The sequence below is a fragment of the Taeniopygia guttata genome, chromosome 3 (assembly GCF_048771995.1).
Source record: "Taeniopygia guttata chromosome 3, bTaeGut7.mat, whole genome shotgun sequence".
NCBI lineage: Eukaryota > Metazoa > Chordata > Aves > Passeriformes > Estrildidae > Taeniopygia > Taeniopygia guttata.
The window spans coordinates 1,536,045-1,549,076 of NC_133027.1; the positions used below are offsets into that span (position 1 = coordinate 1,536,045).

The window sequence follows — 13,032 nt, forward strand, 5'->3', positions numbered from 1 at the left end:
TTCAAAGTATCACAATGTATCCCCCCAAAAAATCCTAAAGTATCCCAAAATATTCCAAAATATTCCAAATATCACAAAATATCCCCCAGACAATCCTAAAATATCCCAAAATATTCCAAAATATTCCAAAATATTCAAAATATCACAATGTATCCCCCCCAAAAAATCCTAAAATAACCCAAAAGATCCCAAAATATCCCAAAATACTCCAAAATATTCAAAATATCCCAAAATATCCCAAAATACCCAAAATATCCCAAAATATTCAGCATATCACAATATATCCCCCCAAAAATCCTAAAGTATCCCAAAATGTCTGAAAATATCCCAAAATATTCCAAAATATCCCAAAATATTCCAAAATATTCAAAATATCACAAAATATCCCCCCAAAAAATCCTAAAATATCCCAAAATATTCCAAACTATTCAAAATATCACAAAATGTCCCCCCCAAAATCACAAAATATCCCAAAATATTCAACATATCACAATATATGCCCCCAAAAAATCCTAAAGTATCCCAAAATACCCCAAAATATTCCAAAATATTCAAAATATCCCAAAATATCAAAAACAACCCCTAAAAAATCCCAAAACATCCCAAAATATCCCAAAATATCCCAAAATATCCCAAGCCCACTTTTAGGACGAGGCCAATCCTGATCCAGGTCAGCTCCTGGTGCAATTCCCGCTCTTCAGAGGCCAGAATATAAAAAAAATCCCAAAATATCCCCAAAAAAATCCCTGAAATTCCCCCAAAATCTCAAAATATCTCCAAAATATCTCCAAAACATCCCAAAATATTCCAAAATATCCCAAAAAATTCCAAGCCCACTTTTAGGACGAGGTCGATCCTGATCTGGGTCAGCTCCCTGAGCAATTCCCGCTCTTTAGAGGCCAAAATATCCCAAAATATCCCCAAAAAAAAACCCCAAAAATCACAAAAAATCCAAACAAATCTCCAAATATCTCCAAATATCTCAAAATAGCTCCAAAAATCCCAAAATATTCCAAAATATCTCCAAAAATCCCAGGGCCACTTTTAGGACGAGGCCAATCACAATCCGGGTTGGCTCCTGGTGCAATTCCTGCTGTTCGGAGGCCAGAATATCCCAAAAAATCCCAAAAACACCCCAAAAAAATCACAAAAAATCCACAAAAATCCCAAAATATCCCAAAAAATCCCCAAAAAATCCCCAAAAAATCCCCAAAAATCCCAAGGCCACTTCTGGGCCGAGGCCGATCCCGCTCCGGGCCGGCTCCCGGCACAATTCCCGCTGTTCGGAGGCCAGAATATCCCAAAATATCCCCCAAAAAATTCAAAAAAATCCTAAAACCCCAAAATATCACCAAAAAGTCGGAAAATATCCCAAAATATACCAATTCCACTTTTAGGACGAGACTAATCCCGATCCAGGTTTGGTCCGGGTGCAATTCCTGCTGTTTGGAGGCCAGAATATCCAAAATATCCCCAAAAAAATCACAAAAAATCCCAAAATATCCCAAAACATCCCAAAATATTCCCAAATATCCCCAAAATCCCAAGGCCACTTGTAGGACGAGGCCAATCCTGATCCAGGACAGCTCCTGGTGCAATTCCTGCTCTTCAGAGGCCAAAATATCAAAAAAAATCCCAAAATACCCCCCAAAAAAACCCCCAAAATCTCAAAATATCTCAAAAAAATCCCAAAACATCCCAAAATATCCCAAAATATCCCAAAAAAATCCCAAAAACTCCCATGGCCACTTTTAGGATGAGGCTGATCCCGCTCCGGGCCGGCTCCCAGTGCAATTCCCGCTCTTCGGAGGCCAGAATATCCCAAAAAATCCCGGAATATCCCCCCAAAAAATCCCCAAAAATCCAAAAAAATCTCAAAATATCTCAAATAATCTCAAAATATCCCAAAATATCCCAAAAAATCCCAAGGCCACTTTTAGGATGAGGCCAATCACAATCCGGGTTGGCTCCAGGTGCAATTCCTGCTGTTTGGAGGCCAGAATATCCCAAAATATCCCCCAAAAAACCCCAAAAATCCACAAAAAATCCACAAAAATCCCAAAATATCCCAAAATATCCCAAAATACCAAAAAAAAATCCCAAAAAATCCCAAGGCCACTTTTAGGATGAGGCCGATCCCGCTCCGGGCCAGCTCCTGGCGCAATTCCTGCTCTTCAGAGGCCAGAATATCCAAAAAATCCCGGAATATCTAAAAAAAAAATCACAAAAATATCCCCAAAAATATCCCAAAATATCCCCAAAAAAATCCCAAAAAATCCCAAGGCCACTTTTGGGCCGAGGCCGATCCCGCTCCAGGCCGGCTCCCGGCGCAATTCCTGCTGTTCGGAGGCCAGAATATCCCAAAATATCCCAAAAAATTCCCCAAAAATCCACAAATATTCCAAAATATCCCAAAATATCCCCAAAAAATCCGAAAAAATCCCAAAAAATCCCAAAAAATCCCAAAAAATCCCAAAAAATCCAAAAATATCCCAAAAAATCCCAAACCCATTTTTAGGACGAGGCTGATCCTGATCCAGGTCGGTTCCTGGCACAATTCCCGCTCTTTGGAGGCCAAAATGTAAAAAAAATCCCGGAATATCTGCAAAAAAACCCCAAAAATCCCAAAAAAACCCAAAAAAATCCCAAAATATTCCCAAAATATCCCAAAAACTCCCAAGGCCCCTTTTAGCCGAGGCCGATCCCGCTCCGGGCCGGCTCCCGGCGCAATTAATGCTGTTCGGAGGCCAGAATAACCCAAAATATCCCAAAATATCCTCCCAAAAAATCCCCAAAAATCCCCAAAAATATCAAAATATCTCAAATAATCACAAAACATCCCAAAAAATCCCAAAATATCCCAGGGCCACTTTTAGGATGAGGCCAATCACAATCCGGGTTGGCTCCTGGTGCAATTCCCGCTGTTCGGAGGCCAGAATATCCCAAAATATCCCGAAATATCCCCCCAAAAAATCCCAAAAAATCCCAAAATATTCCCAAAAATCCCCAAAAAATCCCCAAAATTCCCAAGGCCCCTTTTAGCTGAGGCCGATCCTGCTCTGGGCCGGCTCCCGGCGCAATTCCCGCTCTCTCCGTGCTGCCGCTCCGTCCGTGCGTCCGCGCCAATCCCTTCCCATCGGCTTCTCCCGCAATTCCCAAATTTTGGGGGAATTTGGAATTCCCAGGTTCCGGAGGGGCTCTGCGCCAGCTCTCCCACCCTCGCCAGCCCCGCCGAGTTCCCGAGCCCGGCGCATTCCCGGCGCACGCCGCCGCCCGCCCGGCACAACGGCTTCAAGCGCCACAGCATGAGGGTAAGGCCGGAATTCCCGACGGGATTCGGCGTCCCCAGGAATTCCCGATCCTCAAAAATCCCATTTTTGGGATCCACTTCCCATTGGGATTTGGCACCTGGAGGAATTCCCAATCCTGAAAAATCCCATTTTTGGGATCCTCTGGGATTCGCTTCCCAATGGGATTCGGCATCTGGAGATCTTCCCAATCCTTAAAAAATGTCCTGTTAGAGGAATTCCCAATCCCCAAAAATGGTCCCATTTTTGGGATCCGCTTCCCGTTGGGATTTGACATCCAGAGGAATTCCCAATCCTCAAAAATCCTCCAATTTTTGGGATCCACTTCCCAGTGGGATTTGGCATCCGGTGGAATTCCCAATCCTTAAAAATCCCAATTTTGGGATCCACTTCCCAGTGGGATTTGGCATCCATAGGAATTTCCAATCCTTGAAAATTGTCCCATTAGAGGAATTCCCAATCCTCAAAAATCCCATTTTTGGGATCCGCTTCCTGTTGGGATTTGGCATCCAAATAAATTCCCAATCCTCAAAAATCCTCCCATTTTTGGGATCCGCTTCCCGTTGGGATTCAGCATCGGTGGAATTCCCAATCCTTAAAAATTGTTCCGTTAGAGGAATTCCCAATCCTCAAAAATCCCATTTTTGGGATCCACTTCCCGTTGGGATTCAGTATCCAAATAAATTCCCAATCCTCAAAAATCCTCCAATTTTTGGGATCCGCTTCCCGTTGGGATTCGGCATCCAAAGAAATTCCCAATCCTCAAAAAACCTCCAATTTTTGGGATCCACTTCCCAGTGGGATTTGGCATCCAGAGGAATTCCCGAACCTTAAAAATTGTCCCGTTAGAGGAATTCCCAATCCTCAAAAATGGTCCCGTTTTTGGGATCCACTTCGCGTTGGGATTTGGCATCTGAAGGAATTCCCAATCCTTGAAAATTGTCCCGTTAGAGGAATTCCCAATCCTCAAAAATCCCATTTTTGGGATGCTCTTCCCGGTAGGATTCAGCATCCGGAGGAATTCCCAATCCTTAAAAATAGTCCATTTTTTGGGATCCACTTTCCATTGGGATTCTCCATCCAGAGGAATTCCCAATCCCCCAAAATCCTCCCATTTTTGGGATCCAGTTCCCAGTGGGATTTGGCATCTGGCGGAATTCCCGATCCTTAAAAATTGACCCATTAGAGGAATTCCCAATCCTCAAAAATCCTCCCATTTTTGGGATCCACTTCCCATTGGGATTCACCATCTGGGGGAATTCTCGATCCTCAAAAATCCTCCAATTTTGGGATCCACTTCCCCGTGGTATTTGGCATCTGGAGGAATTCCCAATCCTTAGAAATTGTCCCGTTAGAGGAATTCCCAATCCTCAAAAATCTTCCAATATTTGGGATCCGCTTCCCACTGGGATTCGGTATCCAAAGGAATTCCCAATCCTCAAAAATCCTCCAATATTTGGGATCCAGTTCCCAGTGGGATTTCACATCTGGAGGAATTCCCAATCCTCAAAAATTGACCCGTTAGAGGAATTCCCAATCCTCAAAAATCCCATTTTTGGGATCCACTTTCCATTGGGATTTGGCATTTGGAGGAATTCCCAATCCCCAAAAATCCTCCCATTTTTGGGATCCAGTTCCCACTGGGATTCGGCATCCGGAGGAATTCCCAATCCTTAAAAATTGACCCATTAGAGGAATTCCCAATCCTCAACAATCCTCCCATTTTTGGGATCCGCTTCCTGTTGGGATTTGACATCCAGAGGAATTCCCAATCCCCAAAAATCCTCCCATTTTTGGGATCCAGTTCCCATTGGGATTCGGCATCCGGAGGAATTCCCGATCCTCAAAAATTTTCCCGTTAGAGGGATTCCCAATCCCCAAAAATCGTCCCATTTCTGGGATCCAATTCCCATTGGGATTCGGCATCCGGTGGAATTCCCAATCCTTGAAAATTGTCCCGTTAGAGGAATTCCCAATCCCCAAAAATCCCATTTTTGGGATCCTCTTCCCATTGGGATTCAGTATCCGGAGGAATTCCCGATCCTTAAAAATTGTCCCATTAGAGGAATTCCCAATCCTCAAAAATCCCATTTTTGGGATCCAGTTCCCGTTGGGATTCTCCATCCAGAGGAATTCCCAATCCCCAAAAATTCTCTCATTTTTGGGATCCACTTCCCACTGGGATCCAGTATCCAAATAAATTCCCAATCCCAAAAACCATCTGATTTTTGGGATCCACTTCCCGCTGGGATTTCGCATCCAGAGGAATTCCCAATCCCCAAAAATCCTCCAATTTTTGGGATCCACTTCCCGTTGGGATTTGGCATCTGGAGGAATTCCCAATCCTCAAAAATGGTCCCGTTTTTGGGATCCACTTCCAGGGGGATTCGGCATTCCAGTGGAATTCCTGATCCTCAAAAATTGTCCCATTAGAGGAATTCCCAATCCTCAAAAATCCTCCAATATTTGGGATCCACTTCGCGTTGGGATTTGCCATCTGGAGGAATTCCCAATCCTCAAAAATTGTCCCATTGGAGGAATTCCCAATCCTCAAAAATCCTCCTGTTTTTGGGATCCACTTCCCACTGGGATTCAGCATCCAGAGGAATTCCCAATTCTCAAAAATCCCATTTTTGGGATCCAGTTCCCATTGGGATTCGGCATCGGTGGAATTCCCAATCCTCAAAAATTGTCCCATTGGAGGAATTCCCAATCCTCAAAAATCCCATTTTTGGGATCCAGTTCCCACTGGGATTCTCCATCCAGAGGAATTCCCAATCCTCAAAAATTGTTCCATTAGAGGAATTCCCAATCCTCAAAAATCCGATTTTTGGGCTCCGCTTCCTTTTGGGATCCTCCATCCAGAGGAATTCCCAATCCCCAAAAACCATCCGATTTTTGGGCTCCGCTTCCCGCTGCTGCTTCCCGCTGCTTCTGGCTGCTTCCGGCTCCACGTTGGATCCTTGGGAATGTCCGATCCCATTCCCGACGGACGTTTCCTCCTTTGGGACGTCTCCATCCCCCCCGTCCCCGTATCCCAAATTTTCTGGCGTGGCGTTCCCAAAAATCCGAGCGTGGAATGGATTTTCGGGTTCCTCCTCCCGCTCCCACCGTGGGATCCCGCCTGAAATTCCGGAGGGGGATTTTCCAGCCGGTTGTGATCCCAAAATTCCCCCGTGGCTGCCTCTCCCTGCTGGAAACCCAATTTCCTCATTTTTCCCTTGTTTTTCCCAACTTTTCCCCATTTCCCCCCATTTTCCCTTTGGTTTTCCCTCCTTTTCCCATTTTTTTCCTATTTTTCCTTACTTTTCCCCTCTTTTTCCCACATTTTCCCCTGCTTTTCCCCCATTTTTCCCATTTTCTCCTCTTTTCCTCTTTCCCCCATTTCCTCCCATTTTCCTCTTGTTTTTCCCTCCTTTTCCCCAGTTTTTCCTATTTTTCCCTATTTTCCCCTCTTTTTCCCACATTTCCCCTACTTTCCCCCCATTTTCCCCATTTTCTCCCCTTTTGCTCTCTTTTCCCCAGTTTTTCCTATTTTTCCCTACTTTTCCCCTCTTTTTCCCACATTTTTCCCTACTTTTCTCCCATTTTTCCCCATTTTCTCCTCTTTTTCTCTTTCCCCCATTTCCCCCCATTTTCCCCTTGGTTTTCCCTCCTTTTCCCCAGTTTTTCCTATTTTTCCCCTCTTTTCCCACATTTTCCCTACTTTGCCCCCATTTTTTCCCATTTTGTCCCCTTTTCCCCCCATTTTTCCCTACTTTCCCCCCATTTTCCCCTTGGTTTTCCCTCTTTTCCCCCAGTTTTTCCTATTTTCCCCTCCTTTTTCCCCAGTTTTTCCTATTTTTCCCTCCCTTTTCCCCTCTTTTTCCCAGATTTTCCCCTACTTCCCCCCATTTTTCCCATTTTCTCCCCTTTTGTTCTCTTTTCCCCGTTTTTTTTCTATTTTTCCCTATTTTCCCCTCTTTTCCCACATTTTCCCTACTTTTCCCCCATTTTTTCCCATTTTCTCCTCTTTTCCTCTTTCCCCCATTTTCCCCCATTTTCCCCTTGGTTTTCCCTCCTTTTCCCCAGTTTTTCCTATTTTTCCCTACTTTTCCCCTCTTTTCCCACATTTTCCCTACTTTTCTCCCATTTTTTCCCATTTTCTCCTCTTTTCCTCTTTCCCCCATTTCCTCCCATTTTCCTCTTGTTTTTCCCTCCTTTTCCCCAGTTTTTCCTATTTTTCCTTATTTTTCCCCTCTTTTTCCCAGATTTTCCCTACTTTCCCCCCATTTTTCCCATTTTCTCCCCTTTTCCTCTCTTTTCCCGAGTTTTTTCTAGTTTTCCCTAGGTTTTCCTCTCCTTTCCCCCATTTTTTCCCATTTTGTCCCCTTTTCCCCTTTTCCCCCCATTTCCCCCCATTTTCCTCTTGTTTTCCCTCCTTTTCCCCAGTTTTTCCTATTTTCCCCTCCTTTTTCCCAGTTTTTCCTATTTTTCCCTATTTTTCCCCTCTTTTCCCACATTTCCCCTACTTTCCCCCCCATTTTTTCCCATTTTCTCCCCTTTTCCCCCCATTTTTCCCCATTTCCTCCCATTTTCCTCTTGTTTTTCCCTCTTTTCCCCCAGTTTTCCTATTTTTCCCTACTTTTCCCCTCTTTTCCCACATTTTCCCTACTTTGCCCCCATTTTTTCCCATTTTCTATCCCTTTTCCTCCCATTTTTCCCCATTTCCCCCCATTTTCCCCTTGGTTTCCCCTCCTTTTCCCCAGTTTTTCCTATTTTTCCCTATTTTTCCCCTCTTTTCCCACATTTTCCCTACTTTTCCCCCATTTTTTCCCATTTTCTCCCCTTTTCCCCCCATTTTCCCCATTTCCCCCCATTTTCCCTTGGTTTTCCCTCTTTTCCCCCAGTTTTTCCTATTTTTTCCTCCTTTTTCCCAGTTTTTCCTATTTTTCCCTACTTTTCCCCTCTTTTTCCCAGATTTTTCCCTACTTTCCCCCCATTTTCCCCATTTTCTCCCCTTTTGCTCTCTTTTCCCCAGTTTTTCCTATTTTTCCCTATTTTTCCTCTCTTTTCCCACATTTTCCCTACTTTTCCCTCATTTTTCCCATTTTCTCCTCTTTTCCCCATTTCCCCCCATTTTCCCCTTGGTTTTCCCTCTTTTCCCCAGTTTTTCCTATTTTTCCCTCCCTTTTCCCCTCTTTTTCCCACATTTTTCCCAACTTTTCTCCCATTTTTTCCCATTTTCTCCTCTTTTCCTCTCTTTTCCCCGGTGTTTCCTATTTTTCCCGACTTTTCCCCTCTTTTCCCACATTTTCCCTACTTTTCCCCCATTTTTTCCCATTTTCTCCTCTTTTCCTCTTTCCCCCATTTCCTCCCATTTTCCCCTTGTTTTTCCCTCCTTTTTCCCAATTTTTCCTATTTTTCCCTACTTTTCCCCTCTTTTTCCCAGATTTTCCCCTACTTTCCCCCCATTTTTCCCATTTTCTCCCCTTTTGCTCTCTTTTCCCCAGTTTTTCCTATTTTTCCCACATTTTCCCCCTCCTTTCCCCCATGTTTTCCCATTTTTCCCCCTTTCCCCCATTTTTTCCCATTTTCTCCCCTTTTCCCCCCATTTTCCCCCATTTCCAACATTTTCCCCTTGGTTTTCCCTCTTTTCCCCCAGTTTTTCCTATTTTCCCCTATTTTTCCCCTCTTTTTCCAACATTTTCCCTACTTTCCCCCCATTTTTCCCATTTTGTCCCCTTTTCCCCATTTCCCCCCATTTTCCCTTTGGTTTTCCCTCCTTCTCCCCAGTTTTTCCTATTTTTCCCTCCTTTTCCCCAGTTTTTCCTATTTTTCCCTATTTTTCCCCTCTTTTCCCACATTTTCCCCACTTTTCCCCCATTTTTTCCCATTTTCTCCCCTTTTCCCCCCATTTTTCCCCATTTCCCCCCAATTTCCCTTGTTTTTCCCTCCTTTTCCCCGGTTTTTCCTATTTTCCCCTACTTTTCCCCTCTTTTCCCACATTTTCCCTACTTTTCCCCCATTCTCCCCATTTTTCCCATTTTCTCCCCTTTCCCCCCATTTTTCCCATTTTCTCCCTTTTCTGCCTCTTTTCCTCTTTTTTCCCCCATTTTCTCCCTTTTCCCCCTTTTCCACCTCCACTGTTTTCCTCTTTTCCCATTTTTCCCCTTTTTTCCCTTTTCTGCCTTTTCCCCTCCTTCATCCCAAATTTCCCTTTCCCCCTTTCCCCTTTTTTCTCCTTTTCCCCATTTTCCCTCATTTTTTCGCTTTTCCCCATTTTCCCCCTTTTCCACATCCCCATTTTTCGCCCTTTTATCCCCATTTTTCTCCCTTTTCTCCCCTTTTCCCCCATTTTCCTTCTTTTCCTTCTTTTTTTTTTTCCTTTTCACCCTTTTACCCCATTTTCCATTTTTCTCCCAATTCTCCCTTTTCTCCTTTTCCTCTTTCCCCCTTTTTTTTCCTCCTTTTTTTTTTCTCCTTTTTTTTCCTCCTTTTTTTTTCTCCTTTTTTTTCTCCTTTTTTTTTCTCCTTTTTTTTTCTCCTTTTTTTTCTCCTTTTCCCCATTCCTTCCCTGATCCAGGGGAACATTCCCGGCTCTCCCAGCCTGGCATTGGATCCATCCCCATCCCGATTCCTCCTGGAGAAGGAATTTTGGGATCCAGGGGCTTCACTGGGAATTCAGGACTTTTCCATCCCCAAATTCCATAAAATCCCTCGGGATGGATCCTGAGCGTCCTCGATCCCAGAATCCCGGAATGGTTTGGGATGGGATCCATGGACCTTCAATCCCATCCCATTCCAATCCCGATCCCAGCGTGATCCCACCTTTCCTTGGACACTCCCAGGGATTCTCTGGGAATTCCAGCCCAGCCAGAATTCCTCCCCAGATCCCAAAATCCCAAGCTCCATTCCCGCCCCGATTCATCCTGGAGAAGGAATTTTGGGATCCAGGGGCTTCACTGGGAATTCAGGACTTTTCCATCCCCGAATTCCATAAAAACCCCTCGGGATGGATCCTGAGTGTCCTCGATCCCAGAAACCCAGAATTGTTTGGGTGGGATCCATGGACCTCCAATCCCATCCCAGGGACACTTCCCACCATCCCGGGGTGACCCAAACCCACCCTTGGACATTCCCAGGGATCCAGGGATTCTCTGGGAATTCCAGCCCAGCCGGGAATTCCTGCCCCAGATCCCAAAATCCCAAGCTCCCCTTTCCCACTGGGAATTCCATTCCCTGTGTCCCACCCTCCATCCCATCCCCAAATTCCCTCCCGGACCCCTTTGGGATCCCCCGGTCCCTTCCCTGTCCCCACTTTGGCTCTCCCAGCCCGGGATTGAATCCATCCCCCATTCCCGCTCCCCGATCCCGGTTTTTTCCGGGATACGATTCCAGGAGGAGGATTTCCAGCGGCCGGGCAGTCGGGAGGAGGCGCAGGAGCTGCTGGGGCGGGAGCGGCGGCGCTTGGAGGCGGCGCTGGAGCGGCAGCACAAGGAGATGCTGGAGGACCAGCGCTGGCTCCACCAGGAGGTCCAGAGCCTGGTCAGGACATTCCCCTTTTTCCCTTTTCCTCCCATTTTCCCACCTTTTCCCCCTTTTCCCCCTTTTTCCTCCCTTTATTCCTCCTTTTCCCCATTTTCCCACCTTTTCCCCCTTTTCCTTCCCATTTTCCCACCTTTCCTCCCCCTTTTCCCCCTTTTTCCTCCCTTTATTCCCCTTTTTTCCCCCTTTCCCCTCCCATTTTCCCACCTTTTCCCCCTTTTCCCACCTTTTCCCCCTTTTCCCCCTTTTCCCACCTTTTCTCCCCCTTTTTCCCGCTTTTTCCTCCCTTTATTCCCCTTTTTCCTCCCTTTATTCCCCTTTTTCCTCCTTTTTTTCCCTTTTTCCTCCTTTTTTCTTTTTTTCCTCCTTTTTTCTCTTTTTCCTCCTTTTTTCTCTTTTTCCTCAATTTTCTCTTTTTTCTCCATTTTCTCTTTTTTCTCCATTTTCCTTTTTTTCTCAATTTTCTCTTTTTTTCTCCATTTCCCCTTTTTTCTCCATTTTCCTTTTTTTCTCCATTTTCCTTTTTTTCTCCATTTCCCCCTTTTTTCTCCATTTTCTCTTTTTTCTCCATTTCCCCTTTTTTTCCTCATTTTTACCTCTTTTTTCCCCCTTTCCCCTCCCATTTTCCCACCTTTTCCCCTTTTCCCACCTTTTCTCCCCCTTTTCCCCCTTTTTCCTCCCTTTATTCCCTTTTTCCTCCCTTTTCCCCCTTTCCTCCTCTGTTTCCGCTTTTTTCTCCATTTTCCCTTTTTTCTCCATTTTCCCTTTTTTCCCCTTCACCCTTTTCTCCTCCTTTTTTTTCCCCATTTTTACCTCTTTTTTCCCCCTTTCCCCTCCCTTTTTCCCACCTTTTCCCCCTTTTCCTCCTTTTTCCTCTCTTTATTCCCCTTTTCCTCCCGTTTCCCCTTTTTCCTCCTTTTTTCCCTTTTTCCTCCTTTTTTCTCTTTTCCCTCCTTTTTTCTCTTTTTCCTCCTTTTTTCTCTTTTTCCTCCTTTTTTCTCTTTTTCCTCCTTTTTTCTCTTTTTTCTCAATTTTCTCTTTTTCCTCCATTTCCCTTTTTTTCTCCATTTCCCCTTTTTCCTCCTTTTTTCCCTTTTTCCTCCATTTTCCTTTTTTCTCCATTTTCCCTTTTTTCCCCTTTTTCCTCCTTTTTTCTCTTTTTTCTCCTTTCTTTCTCTTTTTTCTCGATTTCCCCTTTTTATCCATTTTTTCTTTTTTCCCAATTTCCCCCTTTTCCCCCATTTTCTCCTTTTACCCCATTTTCTCTTTTTTCTCCATTTTCCCTTTTTTCTCCATTTTCCCTTTTCCTCCATTTTCCCTTTTCCCTCCTTTTTTCTCCTTTTCCTCCTTTTTTCTCTTTTTCCTCTTTTTTCTCTTTTTCCTCCATTTTCTCTTTTTTCTCCATTTTCCCTTTTTTCTCCATTTTCCCTTTTTCCTCAATTTTCTCTTTTTTCTCCATTTTCCCTTTTTCCTCCTTTTTTCTCTTTTTCCTCCTTTTTTCTCTTTTTCCTCCTTTTTTCTCTTTTTTCTCCATTTTCTCATTTTTCTCCATTTTCCTTTTTTTCTCCATTTTCTCTTTTTTCTCCTTTTTTCTCTTTTTCCTTTTTTTCCCTTTTCCCTCCTTTTTTCTCTTTTTTCTCCTTTTTTTCTCTTTTTTCTCCATTTCCCCTTTTTATCCATTTTTTCTTTTTTCTCCATTTTCCTTTTTTTCTCCATTTTCCCTTTTTTCCCCATTTTCTCTTTTTTCTCCATTTCCCTTTTTTCCCCATTTTTCCTTTTTTTCTCCATTTTCCCCTTTTCCTCCTCTTTTCTCTTTTTCCTTTTTTTCCCTTTTTCCTCCCTTTTTCCCTTTTTCCTCCTTTTTTCTCTTTTTTCTCAATTTTCTCTTTTTCCTCCATTCCCCCTTTTTTCTCCATTTTCTCTTTTTTCTTCTTTTTTCTCTTTTTTCTCCATTTTCCCTTTTTTCTCCATTTTCCCCTTTTTTCCCCATTTTCCCTCTTTCCCCTTTTTTTCTCTTTTTCTTCCTTTTTTCTCCATTTTCCCTCCTTTTTTCTCCTTTTCCTCCTTTTTTTCTCTTTTTTCTCCATTTCCCCTTTTTTATCCATTTCTTATCCTTTCTCCATTTTCTCTTTTTTTTCCCCATTTTCCCTTTTTTTCCCCATTTTCTCTTTTTCCTCCATTTTCCATTTTTTCTCCA

The 13,032-nt window shown here is 43.7% G+C and overlaps 1 protein-coding gene across 8 annotated transcripts in view; it reads left to right on the forward strand.

Annotated features, from left to right (window-relative positions):
• PTK2B (protein tyrosine kinase 2 beta) overlaps positions 1-13,032 on the forward strand; it is a 96,336-nt gene that overhangs the window by 68,709 nt on the left and 14,595 nt on the right. For 6 of the 8 annotated variants that reach the window (XM_072926231.1, XM_072926228.1, XM_072926226.1 and 3 more), the window contains 2 exons: positions 3,186-3,311; positions 10,689-10,835. In XM_072926231.1, coding sequence (XP_072782332.1) covers positions 3,186-3,311; positions 10,689-10,835 — 273 coding nt within the window. The remainder of the gene's footprint in view (positions 1-3,185; positions 3,312-10,688; positions 10,836-13,032) is intronic. The other 2 variants (XM_072926227.1, XM_072926232.1) reach the window with 1 other exon arrangement.